This window comes from Pygocentrus nattereri, chromosome 8 (genome assembly GCF_015220715.1).
Source record: "Pygocentrus nattereri isolate fPygNat1 chromosome 8, fPygNat1.pri, whole genome shotgun sequence".
NCBI lineage: Eukaryota > Metazoa > Chordata > Actinopteri > Characiformes > Serrasalmidae > Pygocentrus > Pygocentrus nattereri.
In genome coordinates, this window is record NC_051218.1 from 44,135,805 (window position 1) to 44,154,199 (window position 18,395).

Sequence of the window (18,395 nt, forward strand, 5' to 3'; positions counted from 1 at the left end):
TTTGCTGTTCCTGTTTCTGAAGAATAATAATAAACAAACATATCTTTGCACTTGCTTCCTCTTTATTATGAAAATTTGACATTTATCTGAAAAAGGCCTACGTCAGCTTCATATACACAAAGCAGGAATGTTGTTTTATCTGCCTGGGATCTTGGGGACTTGAACCTTTATATGTCTGTTGTTTTGCTGAACTATTTAAGTATAATTACATAATTTATTAAATACTTGTATACAACAGTTAGTTCCAGCCATGCAATCCTGTATCACTCCACTGAGACGCAGGTGCTTAGCAACCACTTCGACAGCTGTAGGAGACGCTCAAGCTATTTGAACGTATTTACTTCTAACTTTGCACACAAACAGAAAACGGACACTGTTAAGACCACATCTGACCGACAGCCGATTTGGTCAGACTCTAAAGATGAGACGACACTAAATTCCCAAACTGTCGTGACCACTGAGCATCTTTTCAGTCGGCAGCTGAGACAGAAGAACAGCTGAACAACCTGGAATCAGCCAGAAATGAACCCAACACCATTCACCAAACTAAACGGGCTGTAAGAAGCTTTACAGACCGGCTGGAACAAAACAACATCAATACTGATCTGGACAAACTGACCAAACTGAGCTGAACCTGATATTGGCTCCGTTTTACGGCTCAGTCTGATTTGGTCAGACACGTCTGGCGAATGGTGTTGGGTTCATTTCTGGCTGATTCCAGGTTGTTCAGCTGTTCTTCTGTCACAGCTGCCGACTGAAAAGCTGCTCAGTGGTGACGACAGTTTGGGAATTTAGTGTAAGGAGCTGGAGAACAAACTGCCGGCTGAGCAGCGAGTGGGCGGAGCTCGTTACTCTGACGTAGCAACGAGCTGCTCGTTAAGGAGCTCTAATTAGGAGGAAGGAACTGAACATTAAAACATATTAAACGCCGCGTTCACGGCCAGTTTATTCATTTCTTACTGTATTTATTTAACTGCTGTATTAAAGCAGTAGAGCACTCGAGGAGGGAGTTATCACCAGTAACATCACGGCTGTGATATTATTTCACAACAACACACTCCCTCTGTGTTCTGCTGCTTAAATATGGGAAAAAAAACTATTCCATATTGACAGGTTTGGGTTTGCACTTCAAACATTTTTCCGTTTATTTAAATGTCTAAAAATGGCCCAGGTGGATAGGATATGCACAAAATAAGACTGTACACACTAATAATAAATAATAACAAATCCAATCCAGTCTAAAATATCTGCCATCGAAAGCTTTGAATCGACACAGATGACAACTCTGATTTTTGAGGTTTAAACTGCAACCTAAGAGGATTCATGATCCCTTCAGACTTATATCTCATGCAGAACCTTGAAGTTTTAAGTAGTTGCCGGCTTCCTTGAAGCCGTAGGAGGGTTACAACAAAGAGCTACCGCAGTCAGAGTCTTACAAGCTGGATCTCCTTTGGATCGTCTCCTTATCTGGTGGCTGGTGTTGGGTTGATCTCCTTAAAGTGATTGCTTGATGCTAACCCAGAGACTGAGACTGAAGGGTGAGAAACCCTCATCTCACCCGCTGAGCTCTCTTTTCTCGCAAAGAGCTGTTATCAGGTACACCTCCACCTGGCTAGCTGCGGCTAAGATAACCCAATATTACCTGCATATCTGTCAATCTCTTTGTTCTCTTCCTTTTTTCCCCCCTTTCCTCCTCTGGCTCTCTTGAGCGTGAGAGTGGCTAAGCCTGCAGTTTGGGCTTTGAGTGCAGATTTCTCTAGATTTACACGGCTCTGAAAGTCGTTTATTCTCTTGAATCTCTAATGGTAGTCATTTTTTTTAATTGGCTCTTTTCATTGATCCACTCTCATAGATGCTGTTTGTCCAAAACATCAAGAATGTTGGAAAGGTTTGAAGGAAGTCTGACCTGTTTAATTCCTCCACAGGCAGGCAGATGTGGGAAAATTGGCCAAATGTAAAGGAGCACTGTTTTATGCGGCCACAATTAGATGCCACAATGGTCAGATGGACTACGGCTACAAAAAAAATTGGATGTGGTCAACTGGAAATTCTATTACGAGTTTGAATTAAAATGTAAAGGGCTCCGACGTTACTGCATAGTTTGCCATTCAGGGCGCTGTAAATCTCTGGAATATCCTGAGGCCATAGTCAATCCCATTTGAGTGTTAATCAGTGAGGGAAGAACCGCTGAGGTTCTAGGCCATGGGTAAGCAGTTTTGCAAACAAGCGCTTGTGGAGAACGGTCGGGGGGGCACGTTTGAGGTACCTAATTTCATAGACAAATCTGTGGTGTACTGATCGTCTGTGTTCCTGTGCTGTGTTATGTGAATAGGAGGCTTTCCGTTTGTGGAAAATGGAAAATTATCTGTTAATTTTTTTGCTTTTATGCCAAGCAAAAATGTGCAAGACTTGTTTATGCTCCTGTTTTGCAGCTGTTTGAAAAAATCCAGGGCTTTTTCTTAGAAATGTTGTGCTGGTACAGGCAAGTGGTGATCACACCAAATAATTCTGTGAGTTCTGTTTTATGATATAAGTTTTTTTAACTAAAATCTTTTCGGCAAAAAAATATTTTTGCTAATTTTGGAAAAATTCTGGAAACTTTTGAATAAAAAAACAACACATTTATTATTTTCCCCTCAACTATATTCAGTCTCGCCTTTCTGAGATGTTGATTAACTGATGCATCAGTTTTTTCGACCAATGTTTTCAGTTAAAAAGTGAATTTAATTTCCAATAAACATTTAACATTTGAACAGGTTGGTTTTCAGTTCGGCTTCATGAATGTTTTTTTAACTGTATACATAAAAGTGTAAGGACGCCGCTTGTTCCAGTTGCCCAAATTACCGCCTGTTTCAATGCCGGTTTTAACAAGCATGTTATATTTCGACATATGGGCCTTGTCATTTCCCCTCGGGGGAATCCCTGACACCGTCTTAAGGGCTGTTGCATTAATTTGTTCGCTGAAGTGAAGGGTGTTAGATGAGCCCGAGAAGGGGGCGAAAGACATGAGAGAGTGGACATATGTGTCAACTTCATTAACAGAACTTGCCCCGAAATCGTTGAGATCCGACTCATTTCCCTTTTCAGACCTGAAAATAACTGTGGACAGAGCTGTTTATAAGCCATTGCAGAGAAGTGCTTTAAAATGCTTCATAATTCAAAACCATAACATCTGATTTACTGGGCTTACTTCTCCTCTGCTGTGCTACAGTAACAACAACAAAAAGAATGGCACTACACCTACAAGTTTATAACCAAAGCAGATGCTTACAGATGTTATGCACACAATGCTCAAACTTTTGCTTTGCAAAGTTTGCATGTCTAGTCTATCAGCTCACTGAGGCTAACCTGCAGCGGGGGAGGGCTCTCCATTTGAATACGGCGCTCTTCACCAGCCACGTTTATATGCAGCCTAATAATCCGACTAATAGCGCAATTGGAAAAGAATACGTCCATGTAAACACCTCAATTGGAGTAGTCTAGTCTGATTGAGGCCACTTGGAATACAGTTTCTGTCTGATTGATTGAGGAGGGTAATTGTGTAAATAATCCGTTAAATATAAGAATAATATCAGTGTAAACGCCTGAATCCGATTACATTCCCTATCGGAACGTTTAAGTACGTCCTGCATGTTTGTCGGTCTGCAGAGGACGAAGTTCATGCTCTGAGCTTTAAAAGACGGCGGTGGGATGAACGTCCAGCTTATGTGTCTCAGAGCACGACGTCTTCCTCTCGGCCTTCTTTAATAAGGACATGTGAAGGACGTTTTCCTGAGTCTGACGTCATTTTAAAGCAATTAAAAACACAATCACTGCTCACTGCTGCTCATCTCACTCTGACTGGAATCATGTGATGCTTGCTGTCATGGTAACTACGCATGCATGTCATTTTGGATCGGATTACTTGTAGCGAGCATGTGAAAAGAGTGTTGAATAGAGTGAGCATAAACACCTCAGTCTTAATCTTAATCTTGTCTTCCTTTTCTGGAGACTTGTGAAATGTAGGTTTGATGCACATCAGAGTGGAGAGACAGATTGTGTGAGGGCAAATTAAAAAAGGAAAAAACAACATTTTTAATGGGTCCGTAATGATGCACAGGCCTTAGTTTTCTAGAGTAAACTCTCGTGCCAGGGTTGTTATGAAAGGGATACAGCAGAAATTAAATCATCCTAAATGTGGGTTTACAGCCTCATCACAACTAGGACATTTAGACACATGACATGATTTAATTATTTATTTTTTTAAACACCAGCTTCTGTTTAGCGTAGCCTTAAGCCTGCAAATGTCACGTGACACCAAAGCTTAAAATGTTGTGTAATCCTATGTCGATTGTTGTTAAAACTATACTTATGAATAGTTATGCCATATATGTTTAACTTGGGTTGTTAATATCTAAATATAAGTGAGTAGGCTGCATTACATTACTGTCATATCTGTTACATTAGGCTGCGGTTTTCCTCCAACAGAGCCTTGTTTGTATGAAACAGTGCTGCGTTTGAGGTTTTCATGCTTGACGTCTGTGATTTTTGTCAGTTAGCGATTAATCGCCGACTAATTACAGTCAGTTATCTTTCAGAAGAATTTGCCATAATTTTCATCTCTATTTTCCACACTAGATAAAAGCCGGAGAGGACGATGACGATGACGATGATGATTTTGAGGAGGTGCCAGAGAAGGAGGGTTATGAGCCACATATCCCTGAGCATCTGCGAGCGGAGTATGGTGAGTTTGTTCAGGTGCAGACGCCAGCACTGAGGCAGACACTCATTAGACATCAATGAGTTCTAGCTGCACCCAAAACCCCAATAATCTCTCATAGCGTATCACTGCACCCTGCAGGCCAATCAAAGCGGCGAGTTACAAGTACAAAGGCTCTAAAATCCTTTGTGAAGTGTCATGTTTGTTTATAGAGATGATCATAAGACATGCGGGGAATATTTATTTGTGGAACTAGGGCTACTAGAGGGAGATACTTCACCATGTTTACTTTAGAGTGGTCGTCAAACCACAGAGAATAAAGCGGCTCGGGTTTAGAATTTGGAGTTAGGAAGTTGACGTTATGCGGAGGGACGTCGGAGTGCTTGACCACATAATAAATAAGCCTTTAACATTTTTTTTTACAAAGTATTATCAAATCCGGACTGAAACACACTTTGTGATACTGTCCCTGCAAATAACAGCACCTATTATAAACTTCATTGGGTTTCCTTTGGCAGTAATGAATCAATTTAAGCCTGGTTTAAATCAATTAAATCAATCCAATCCCACAGTCACTGGGGGCATCCAATAAAAATCTGTTCTGACAGCCGACTGTTTGTACACGCAGAAGACTCCATCTGTGCAAGGACAACCATATTGACAGGACGCTGCCCACAAAGCGACAGAGGTCAAGCAGTAGGTCAGGCGCAAGCTAAATAATAAGATTATATTTGACACAAAATCTTGTCCACTGTTAAAGTTTATGACCGAATGGCAAACCTGAATATGTTTTAAAAATCCTTGTTTAAATTTTAACCTTCTGGACAAATTTAGCAAAGATCATAGAGGGCTTTTCTAATTCTTTACTGCTCTCTGTTACAGTAGGGTCATTCCACTCAGCTCGCTGTGGCCCTGTTTGGCCACGTCATGGATTTCCATGAACAAACTCGAGCAAAAACAACTTGACCCATTTAGCCGCGCAGAATTTCCGAGGTGTGCTACAATTAAGCATTATTAAATGTTCACTTTAAAGCTTAAAAACAAAAACATGCTAAAATATGGTGTCCATGCGCAGCTGTGAGTCATCCTGTAAAACCCATGTGTCTCACACGCCGCCGCGAAGTCAGATGGCACCATCCAATTTGGCCCCCACAATTATTTACATTTTCTATCAATATTGGCCCATTTCACCATGAGCTGCACTACAGTTCCCAGCATGCACTCAACATAAGCTGTGCTCCCACCCCCTCCCCAAAAACGATCTATGCACCACAAAAAATATGCCAGGTGTGCAGTTCAAGCAAATGGGCAGTTTTAAAACGAACCTGCTGTCCATTGAGCACATTTAAAGAGGTGTGGCTAATGTAGTCTCCTGTTTTATATAAGACAATCTTTTATTTACAATTACTTTTGAATCGTTCAAGTTTTCCGTTTTTTTTCTGTTTTGGCTTATTTTAAATAAACAATGGTCAGTTGGGGTCATTGGCAAAATGTTAAGTAAAACTAAACCACAAATTTGTAGAGATTTCCTAATATGACCCTTTTAGTGGTTGAGCTTGACACCCCTGCCCTAAACTCTAAACAAAAAAATGGATGCTTCTCCGGCCACTGTCTTTACATATTAACGTCACACGATCCGACTCGAAGAGAAGAAGGTCCCGCTTGATGTTCTCAAATGCAAAATCAATATTATACTGAGGAAGATGTGATGATGGTGGCAGGCAATTCACTTAAAAGACACACCCTTCACCACGTTTTGACTGAGTTCTTTTTGAACGCTCTTTCAAGACCCTCACAATGCACCTTGAGTGCAATTACACGTTTCCACCAGAGAGGTCTCCAAATCCCCACATCTTACATACTGTGGCTTTTACTGAGTATAAACGCTAAGAATAATATTTCACTTAAGATCTGATTTCATGTTAATAAACAGGTTAATTTATTAGAGAATGTACTTTTCATGTTGGGTTGTTCAGTATTGAATATCTATGAAATTGAACCTAATTACTTTTCAAATACATGTTTTATGTAGTATTCCTCTTTTTGGAGCAAATCTGTGAATTGGATCATTTCTGGATGCAGTATTTAAAGCTTCTCCATATGTTCCACATTGGTTTATCATTTAAGTGACGAATGGTGCTTCATTTAAATATTTTCCTTTTAAACAAAACAGTGTTGTCTGATTAACATACAAAACGTATTACAGCTGTGCAGTGGCTTCTTTATGGTTTAATGACCTACAAGCTCTCTGTGAGCTGGCATGGAACAACCCAGAGAGAAACAGATCCTCTAATTTTGATCATTTTTCTTTTTGTGCTATGTTTTCATTGTTGGGCCTGATTACTTGTCAAACTAGTTAATTGTCAACACAATTACTAGATTATACTGTAAAAATGGCATCTTAAAAAGTAAGCTGCTGTGCTGCCTTAAAATTTTGAGTGAATTAAACATTTCATGGTTGTTAATAGAACAAGAATCTGTGTCTTGCGTTCTGTTAACTTTATTATTTGATATTCAGTGAACTCAAAATATTAAGAATATCTGGTTAGTAACTTTTTTTTTTAGTGTTTTTTTTTGTTGAGTAATTACTTTTATATTGGCTTACTTAGTTACTAATATATTGGCTACTAAGTAACAAAAGTCTTTATAATCAGTAATGACTTGTAATGATTTTGTGAAACCTGCATGTTTGGTGTTCTGTTTGTTGTCAATGTCTGTTCATAACCCTTCACCATCTGATGAGCGCTGTAACACACACACACACACACACACACACACACACACGCACACACACACACACACACTTGCAGATAATTCTATTATTTGCTACATAATCTTCCCACTGTCTCTGCAGCGGTATTAACTAAAGACTCATTAGGCTGTAATTTCCATGGAGCCAAGCTGCTTTGATTAGTAAAGTATGTAATGATCAGTGTGCCGGCCATGCCAAATTAACAATGCAGTGGTGTTAATGAGCTCCCATTAGCCCAGTGTTGTAATTTACAACGTCCACCTGCCCTTACTGCAGCGGGGGGGCTAAACCTCTGGGAGCATCTATCCTCTGCACACAACCAGGCAGGTCTATTCTACACGGAGCTCTGCGCGAATGAATTAGACTCATTCCTAACCAGTTTCCGCAGGAGTGATGAGTACGCACCGTACAGTAATTGAGCTCCTAAGATGATTCCAGAGCTTAATGATTGAAAATAATTTGGCTTTTGTGCCCGGGAATATTTTTAGAGCTATTAAAAGTGAAGCACAATAGACGAAACCCGGCGCCAAAGCGTTTCTCAGTTTAACCTGCTCGATAGAGGCTGCGGGTCTGGACTGACCGGCCAAAAACATGCTTAAAATATCAGGCACACTTAAAATGTGACACAGAAAATATCATTTGGATTTACCACCATCTTAACCTGGTCCCAGATCTATCAATCAGCACGAGTTAGTATCAGCGCTTTCATTTAGCATTACATTAAGCCGTCAAAACGACTTCACTTCATTTCCCGCTAATCTTTTTCTCCCACTCCTTTCAAAGGCGGCCTGCAGCTCTCGTCTGGAGAAAAATTGTTTCATTTGGAGAGCATTTCTCTGTTTTCTCGTCTCTTCCATTCTGTCTCTCTTTCCTTCGCTCTTTCTCTCTTTCTCTCTCTCTCTCTGCTCCTTTCACTGCTGATCTTTTATCTATCCCTTTATCCCGGCATTCCTGTCAGGACGTTATCTCTTTCTCAAATTTACATTTTAATTACAAGGCCTGCTGAACTCAGGAAAATCAATAATGCCACCATTGGCAGCTCCACTCTGTGTCTACTGCTGGGCCTCTCTATTTCCTCTTATTGATTTATCTCTTTAACACCTGCAACTTTATTGCTTCAGACAAATAGCTACCATTTTGGTCAATTTGAACAGAAAAAGAAAGGATTTGGTCGTATTTCATGACTGCGTGGTCCAGAGACTGGCTATGATGCAATAAGTCGTGGGGAGCAAGTGAGCCTGGATTAACTGTATGCCTCAGGGATCAGGCTCAGGAAAGTGAAAACCTTTGCCAAATGTTTCGCTTCCTACCGCACCGCCACGGAGTGTTGGATTGTTTGTAGACACTGCAGGAAACACTTTTGTTGTTTTTTTTTTAAGTTGTGTTGTGTACAGTACTGTGCGAAAGTCAGAGACCACTCTTCGTGTATTTCATTTCCATTCAGAATGGCTTTCAAATACACGTTTTTTCATTTTTCAGTGTTGGGTGAAAAGGCAGGAGACGTATGTAACAGAAACTTCTACAGAAGCCTCAGCAACTAAACGTGAGATCAGTTTTGCCAGTATTTAGCGCGTCCGCCCTGTACGTTTACTACAGCTTCCGTTATTTTCAAGAGACTTGCTTTGAGTTTTTCAAAGAAGTCTGCACAGATATTTTCCACAGCTCCAAAGTTCAGTTCTAAAAGTTGGTACTTTTCTCTTTCACACAATCCAAGAAATCTCAAACACATTCAGTGAGGTCTGGACTCTCAAAGGGGCTTTTTTGTTTTTTAATTTAATTTTTACCCAATTTTCTCCCCAATTTAGTTGTTTCTACCCGCTAGTTTGGACTCCCCCAATCACACGATTCCACCTGACTCCTGTCTACGGACGGCTGGAGCATCACCAGGGATCGAACTCACGATCTCCTCATGACAGGGCCAACGCTTAGATCAAAGGGGCTTTTTAACAGTTACACATTCTTTCAGACCCATAGCGCCAAGTCATCTTCTCACAGTGGAAGGATGGACAGAAACACCTGTGGATGTTTTCAGATCTGAAGCAGCTTGATGTTCTCCTCTCTCTCAGAGATGAAAGCTTTAAGTGCTGTTAATCTGATGGGGGCAGTTTTGGTGGCCTACCAGGTCTTGCATGGTTGTTAGGCGTTCCATTTGTTCCATAACTTTTAATCATTTTTTGAACTCCAGTTTTGGAAACTGCTGTTTTTTCCACTTACTTTCCTTTGACTTTCCCATTCCTTAAGGAATTATTTTACATCTAATCTCCTCAGAAATATTACCTGAAAATGAGTAACTTGTACTTAATGGCTGTTTTGGAAAATGAAATAAACAAAGGTCTCCGACTTTTTCACATTCCCTTCTGTGTCTATTATAGAGCTTAAATTTAGTTACACTGTAGGCAAAAAGTAATAATTTATACTTGTTGTATGAGTAGAGTTTATGCTTTTAAAGCTGATGAAACCGTAAGTCACAGTTACCACCAAGTACAACAAAAGCATGTTGTTTAATATTGATTATTTCTCACTCATGGCTCACTAAAGAAACCAAGGGGATTTTGATGAAGGTGCATATTCTAAACTGACAAACTGATACCACATTTGTGTTTGTAAGTAGATGAGATATTATTTTCATTTAGATTTGGAAAAATATCGACTCAGGCTTGTCGATAAGTAAACCAAATTAAAATGTAATTAATCAGGTAATTGCACAATTCTGTTTAAACAGTTTAGCAAAATTACTCTGTACTTCTTAGGGTAGAAAACACATAGTTTATAAGTTTTTAACAGAAGGGTCTGGACGTTTCCCGCTGATTCTAATGAGGTTGCAGCGACAGGCTTTTCTGTAAACCTGGCCTTGAGTCCACGTGGTTGATGACCCACACTCAGAGTGGTCAGGTGTTCCCTAATCAGACCCTTAAGAGGTTTAAACCACTCCTTTAAAGTTTTAATTTGGCCACACTCCTGGGATTTGGGGCAGGTTTGGAGTCAGTCAGTCTTAGATCTCAGTGTCACTCTAAAGCTCAGCTTAAGCCCCTGCATACCCTGCTTAGACCCCCACAGCCCACCCAAGAGACATTTCAGCAGTGTTGCTGAAGTGGACTAATAATGTTGGGAGCTTCCTCTCTGCCATGGCTCCATTTCAGTTGCTCTGATTTAAAGGGGTCGTCCACTGGCCCAAAAAAAGAGTTTGGACATTTTAACCATTGAACCGTTGGTAAATGGTAATGAAGCTCTTTATATTATCATAAAACACAAAATGATATTTGTTTGTGAAAAGAAAACACTTTTAGCAACAAACATGAAACTGTTGATAGATCCTTTGTGTGAAGAAAGGCTGGGGAAGAATTCCAAGGGAACTGTAAACCTTTCTTATAGTGATGTCAGTGAGTTTGTGTTCATGGGATTGTGAATTCAGAGATGTAAAAAGACGGAGGTCTGCAAATAAACTGCTTAGATAAAAACCGTCTGAGACACACCAGCTGCCTCTGTAATAATACCAAAAAAGAAAATTAGTCTTTTTATAAATAAATGGCTTTTGGTTTGATGTTTTGTTTCCAAACACTATTAACTTATAGATTTAAGTATGCACAAATGTCCAAATGCTTTTCGGGGCCATTTATTATGGCCAATTTGTTTTTTCTATTTATGTCCATATGTGAAGTCAAAGTTGCAAAAACAGCCTGTTTTGAATTTGTCATGGTTGTGATGTTGCAACCATGAACGCATTTACATATGACTGGCCAGTCACTTCATTTGTGTTGAAGTGATAAGGAGTGTTGTTACTGCAGACAGTCTAGAGCAGTTTTATTAGAATAGAAAGTGTGGTTAAAAACAACTGAATATTTGGTTGTTTGGAAGCAAAATCTATTTTTGCAGCATTTCAAAGGATCCAGACATCAAAAAGGAGTGGTTGAAGGTTATTTGTAACATATGTAAGGATTTTAAACTTGTGTTGATAAATAAAAGCACTTTATAAGTAGCCTGCACATTCAAAGCGTGTGGCTCTTACACATGAAAAGCTCACTGTGGTCTTCTCACTTTGTTCTCTAAGGTCTTGATCCATTGCCTTCCACGTCTACCTCTGTGGCCAAACCAATCACATCAAAACTTGTGGTCAGACCTGCGGCTCCTCCCATGCCCCGGACTCTTGTCCGACTCGAAAGGAAGCAACGTGACGAGGAGGAGGACCCCACATGTGCAGCTGCCACTATCCGTGTCCTAAAAGAGAGGCTGCCCTCTGAACCATCTACAAGGTAAGCAAGCAAGGATTTAATGCAGGTCACGATCAAGAAAAAGAAAGATCTGTTTACAGGATCTTGTCAAAGTGCCTTTAACCTTGCATAGAACATACAATGACAATAAAATTGTTAATCATTTACATTTATGGCATTTGGCAGACGCTCTTATCCCGAGCGATTTACAATTTGATTATTTTTACACAGGTAGGGGAAGGTGGTGTTAGGAGTCTTGCCCAAGGACTCTTATTGGTATAGTGTAGGGTGTCTGCCAAGGCAGGGATTGAACCCTAGTCTACAGTGTGGAAGGCAGTTGTTACCCACTACGCTAACCAACCACAAAATACATAATCATAAAATGTATAATGGTATTAAAACCAGAGATGCTGCTTTTAAGCCAGTAATTTGGCATTCATGCAATCTAAATTTTGACCACCATTGCCTTGTTTGGTGACTAATTGAGAGAAAAAAAGTGGTGGGCTTATCATCATAGCCTCATAGCTCCAGTACAAAACTACAGAAGAAAATGCCATGTATTTAGTGTGTAGGGAAAACAGTGTGCATAAAATTTTTCATCAAATCATTTCATCTACCCCTCTTTGCCTTCTTGGAGTGAAACTGAGAGTTCATTGCACTTTATATATTGTTTGAAGGGCTGATATCCTATAACTGTCTTATTATATTCCCTCCAGAGATCCACCTATGACATTTGTGTGGAATTGTGTGCCAAAAACAGTCATCATTTATTTTTACATGACCATTGTCCAACCTCTCTTCATCCCTAACAATTAAACAGCCCACCTTTGCTACTGTGCATGTAAGACTGATGGACTGTAAGTGCTCTCTGTTCTGATTGCCCTCTGCTGTGCCTCATTCAAAAAGCATTTGGGGCTGAAAGACAGACTAACCAGCTGTGCGTCAGATATTTCTCAGTGGATGTCGAAAAGGTTTCTGCAATTAAATCACAAAAAAAAACTGAAATGCTCATCACTGGTACAAAAATCCTGGGTTCTTTAGCTTCTTATATCAAACCTGAAGCAGTGGGTGTGATCTTAGAGTCTGAGCTCTGTGTTATCCCACATGTAAACAGTCACTAAAGTAGCTTTCTATCATGTCACTAAAGTTCAGGCTTTTCTCTCTCAGAGCGACACAGAGGAAAATTTTATTGTTTGTTTCAAGCAGAGTTGATCACTGTAATGGTCTTCTTACTGACCTTCCTAAGAAAACAATACATCCCTTTCATCTCGTACAAAATACAGCAGCATCCTAAACGAGTGATCAGATGAAAAGAGCTGCACTGGCTGTCTGTATCATTCAGGATAGATTTTAAAGCTCTGCTATTAGTTTTTAAGGCTCTAAATGACCCTAAAGCGCCGCTTACATCACAGAGTGACTGTCCGTTTATGATCTTAGATCTGCAGATACTGACCTTCTGCAAACGCCTTCTGTAAAATACAGAAAACATGAAGAGACTCTTTCAGTTATTCTGCTTCTAAACTGTGGAGCTCAGTTAATCTATTATTATTATTATAAAACATCTTTTTAACTTGGCTTTTAATTAAAACTGCATCTTGTGGTGTTCATCTGTGTCATTTTCTAATGGTTCTAAATTAGTACTTATAATTTCTTGCATAACTGTTTTTTATCACCTGTCTGTAAAGCACTCTGAGCTGCAACCATGAAAAGTGCTATATAAATAAATATTATTATTATTATTATTAGCCCTGCGATGGACTGGCGACCTGTCTCCCCCCCCCCCCCCCCCCCCCGCGACCCTGATGGAGAAGCTGCTTAGAAAATGGATTATTATTTTATTATTATAAGTTCAGCATGGATATGGCTGTGGTAGATATGTAACAGTCATGGTTATGGGTGTGGCAAATATTCAGTTTTCGTGACATCACAAAACAGTAAAGAGTTTCTATATATGGACTTTATGAACTCTATTTTTCACAAAACAGAAGAAAATTTCAATTTCCAACTTAACAAAATTTCCAACTTAACAAAATTCTAATTGTATGTATTCCTGAGAAAGTTCATTCCAGTTTTCCTCAATCTTTTGCTTCTTTTCTGGTTGTATCAGTGCATCTGGAGGCTCTGCTGAGGCCACTGTGAGCAGCAGTGAACAGGGGAAGGAGGCAGGGAAGGCTCCTGTCGTTCCATTTGGAGTAGATCTCTATTACTGGGGAGAGGAGCAACCTACGGCTGGGAAGATCATCAAGTAGGCTTGCTTCAAACATACCTGCTACACAGCTCTGAGGAAAAAAGTCCTCATACTATTTCCCACAGCATTCTTTGTCTCTGTTGCTTTTCCTGTCTAAAAATTCACTTGGTTCATAGACCAATCGCAGAGGGTGGGGGTTTTAGTTATCATTCAGTCATCTGTCTCTTTCTGTACTGTAAACATAGTTCAGAGAGAAGGCCAGGGTTGTCTTTCATGTCTAGTGGCCACTAGAGAGCACTATTGTCTGTTCTGACTTCAGACAAACCCAATCAGGCCAAATTAAGTAAAGAAATGATTGATCTGAATATGTGGAGTTTTTCATTCATGTTCTTGCTGAATTGAACAGAATACAGTGCATTCTTGTATTTCGATCTTGTCAGAAGAAAACCTTGTATGTCCAAATTGGTAACTTTACAGGAGCACACTTTACTTTTAATGTAATTCAGTGGAACCAGATTTTTCCTCCAAGTCATTTTGAGCAGTTTCTTTTTGTCCATTCATCGTTAAATTTACATACAATATAAAGATCAACAGTCATTTTCAAATTATGTAAAAAACTGAAAAACAACAAAAATGGAGATACGAGGTTTTGTTCCAAAACCAGAGATGTATTACATTTTGGGAGCAAAACCCTAATAAATGAGGTGGACGTGTGGGACAGAGTCTAATACAGTTTACCATTTTTCCTTGTTTAGTTCACCAACTAACCCCAACAGTTTACTGCTCAGTTCAGTCGGCGTACTTTGAGCAGATGTTGTGGAAATCCATTCCTCCAAAACTGCAGTTCCAAAAATAGTGACGGTGCAAGACGGGAAAATGCCTACATGCCATCATACATTTGAACACAGTTATGTTTCATTTCTAATGCTTTCTTTTTTTTAATCAAGTAAGAAATTACATCTGCAAATGTTAAAAATAAAACAGCTATTTAGGCAGTGATGCAACATTTTCCCCTTAGCTTCATGAATGAATAGTAGGGTTCGCCTAAATATGGATTTGACAGTTTTCTGAACTATTCAACGATTGTTAAAGCACATTTTGAAAACCTTTTGACTTCAAGGTGGTGATTTATTATTGCGGGTAGCCAAAAAAAATCTTGTTTTGAAAATCTGTACGTTCCTGAGCTTTTGACACAGTGTATATAAATAAAAAAACTTCTGAACAACAAAAACAGAACCGTACTTGTCAAGAGAATAGCAGAGACGGTTTATTTAGAACTTGGCACACTCGGTGTGAGAGTGACGTCTTCTTGTCGTCTCTGGTTTTCAGGAACATCTCTCAGCACCAGTTCTGGGTGCCACATGAAGTGGAGGAGGAGGTTGAGAACAAAGAGCTGTCTGCGCAGATGAAGTCCAGGTACATCACCTTTGCTGGCCACTTCCAGCCAGTGGATCACAAGTGCAAAGCTCCGATGCCCAACGGCTCACTGTGTGAACGCCAGGACCGAGTCAAGGTGAGGACGGCAGGTTTAGGTGGCATGTTTCTCTTTTTTACAGCAGGTGAAGTGCTCTTATAAAAAAGGCCAAAAGGGTTCTTTGGAGCAGTACCTTAGAAGAACAACTTAAGGTCCATTTTTCAGTGGACAGTTTTTTGTTACATTATGTGAACATTTTTGTTCATATTATGTGCAAAAATGAAGAACCCCCTTAAAGTGAAGGTTCTATACCACTTAAAGGCTTTTCCTAGAACCTTATGTCCAAGATGAGAACCATTCAGGAACCTCTGTTTTTTTCATTGTTCTTTAGGTGTGGTCTTGTTTTATTTATTTCTTTATTTTTCTTTTTAAAGTGTCCATTCCACGGGCACATAATCCCTCGGGATGAGCTTGGGAGGCCAATTAATCCAGAAGATGCTGCTCGTCTTGAGAAGGAGGAGAGGAAACGCCTGGAAGAGCAGCCGGGTAAAATGATTGTTCAGCATTTCAGTCATAAAATAGCTAGTTGCAGATATTATACTTGTTGCATGTTTGAAGCACTTGTGAACACCCTGAGCGCTCGGAAATGGATTTTTGTTAGTTAAAATAATAATAACAAAAAACGGAAGAGACAGCATGATTCGAAAACTAAAGGAACCCTTTGAAGTCTTAAGTGCTGTCATTTTGCTGTATTTTTCAAATACAATTATTTACATTTGTATTTAAAATGTAAATAAAAACAGTGTAGTGATTTACAAATCTCATAGACCCATGTTTTATTCACAGTAGAACATAGAACACATGTCAGATGTTGATTTTTTTCATTTAACGGCTGTTTTTTATTAGCATCATTTACTTTTCCAGCCTTTTGTTGCCCCGTCCCAACTTTTTTGAGATATGTTGCTGCCATCACGGTTTAAATGAGTTCATGTTCTTCATTAAACTGTAAAATGTCTCACTTTCAACATTTGATATGTGTTCTATGTTCTGTTGTGAATAATTATATACATATTTACTTTTATTTACATTTTACGCAGCGTCCCAACATTTCCACACTTTTTTGGAATTGGGGTTGTGTATTTATCAGGGCTGGGAAACTCTTAAAAGGATTAGTGCTGATTAATCGTAGTCAATTGCGAGTAATCATTTGTTTTTTGTTGTAGATATATGACTAGACAAAAATAAGCTTAAAATGTATTTATTGCTTTAAAAAATGGAATAATATTATGTTTATCATCTGAACGCCGTGTTACATTGTTTTCAGGGGAACTGTAGCTTCCCACATTGTCGTTGTTTTTTGTCAGTTGCTGTCCCGTGGGCACTGTCCAGCGTAGTTTTCTCACTGATGTTGTTGGCATCAGCAGTTTTTGCTACTTAAGACTTCGTTATTTGGTGAAAAATGGATTCTTTGTATGGCATTAGCTAGAAATAACTTTTTTTATCAAGAGAGACAACAACAGAACTTACTTTTAAAAGGACTACAGTCACAGTGTCACCCATGGCAACATACAGCATGCAAGCAGCTGGACTTTGTGCTGAATCTGTGAATAGCTCAAAGCATCAACCTCTGAAAATGTGTTAACGGCGTGAAAAAGAAATTCTGGAGTTGATTGTTAATTAATTTGATTAAGTGACCCTTATTAGTCCCAGAATGGGGAAATTAGGGAACTGGCCCTGTGACCAGAAGGTCGCTGGTTCGATCCCCAGAGCTGCCTGAGGTGTCCTTGAGCAAGACACCTAACCCCCAACTGCTCCCCGGGTGGCCTGCGGATAGGGCTGCCCACCGCTCCGGGCAAGTGTGTTCACTGCCCCCTAGTGTGTGTGCGCTCACTAGTGTGTATGTGGTGTTTGACTTCACGGATGGGTTGAATTCGGAGGTGAAATTTCTCTGTTGTGGGACTAATAAGGGTCAGTTAATCTAATCTAATCTAAATATCTGCTCTTCTAATTTCTGATGTTTTGGAAAATGCATACGAAAGCTCCAAAACTAATGTTGTTGGCTGTGTCGTCTTGTTGCCTTTGCAAGGTTGAATTAGTTTGGACAGGCCACTGTTCCAGCGTTTTCAGATCCCTCAATAAACAGGACAAATCCTAAAGACCCTTTAGCTGTGCTCCTTCATCACCGTGCACGTACTAGACCAATGGCTGGGCAGTGAGTGGATGGCCTGGAAAAGATGAACTGATGAAATCCCAGTCATCATCAATAGCCTGATAATAGGACAGGCAGCATCTCACTCTGTCCTTCTTTCTCTCCGTCGGGCGCTCGCTCTCTTTCTGCCTTTTGCAGAGTTGGGCGCTAAAAGCCAATTAAGCGGCAGCTCCTCGCTGTCAGCGGAGCGTCGGATGTGCTTTTCTCTGACTGCAGTGACTTGTTAACAAACAGGTATCTGAGGCAGCTGGCTTCAGAGGCCTGCTGACCACTGGCTTGTGAAATAGCATCTTTTGTAACTAAGTACGCTATCGATCCCCGCCCTGACTCCATCATGCCCTCTGCCCATCTACACGCCAGTCGTCACGGTAACCACAGGGCACCCCGCCCGTCCTCACGTGCTGCCTGCGAGCTCGTGGCACCAGTGGAGGTCCATCAGTTCCCTGACTGACCAAGTGCTCCCCTGCTGGGCCATTGATTTCTGCTCTAAACAGCCACCTTCAGGCCCCTCTGGAGTCTCATGTGCCTGTGTTTCTGTCTACACACTGAAGGGTTGGCCCAGTTTTTAGACTTTTTCCATTTTAAACTGCTTTAAATTTTCATTTGTGATCAAATCGTAATTTCACCAGAGTTTGGTAGATAAAAAGCTGATCTAGGAACAGTAGCTGCTACAGTGATACACAGTGATTTGCTAAGTAAAGAAGAGGTATTTTACATCAGCTGTTAAGTCGGCCTGTCATGATCAGAATCAGAATCAAGCTTTATTGGCCAGGTTTGCTTACACATGCAAGAAATTTGGTTTTGGTTACAGGAGCTCATAGAGCACAGTGTCAGACAGACATTCACATGTAGAGAATAAGATAAAAAACAACATGCATTTCTACCATCACTCACTCTCTCTCTCTCTCTCTCACTCTCTCTCACT

At 40.1% G+C, this 18,395-nt stretch overlaps 1 protein-coding gene across 2 annotated transcripts in view; it reads left to right on the plus strand.

Moving 5' to 3' along the window:
* The window catches only part of uvssa (UV-stimulated scaffold protein A), a 34,681-nt gene that overhangs the window by 14,087 nt on the left and 2,199 nt on the right, over positions 1-18,395 (plus strand). For both annotated transcript variants that reach the window (XM_017712517.1, XM_037540303.1), the window contains exons 8-12: positions 4,618-4,723; positions 11,500-11,701; positions 13,767-13,904; positions 15,177-15,360; positions 15,696-15,807. In XM_017712517.1, coding sequence (XP_017568006.1) covers positions 4,618-4,723; positions 11,500-11,701; positions 13,767-13,904; positions 15,177-15,360; positions 15,696-15,807 — 742 coding nt within the window. The remainder of the gene's footprint in view (positions 1-4,617; positions 4,724-11,499; positions 11,702-13,766; positions 13,905-15,176; positions 15,361-15,695; positions 15,808-18,395) is intronic.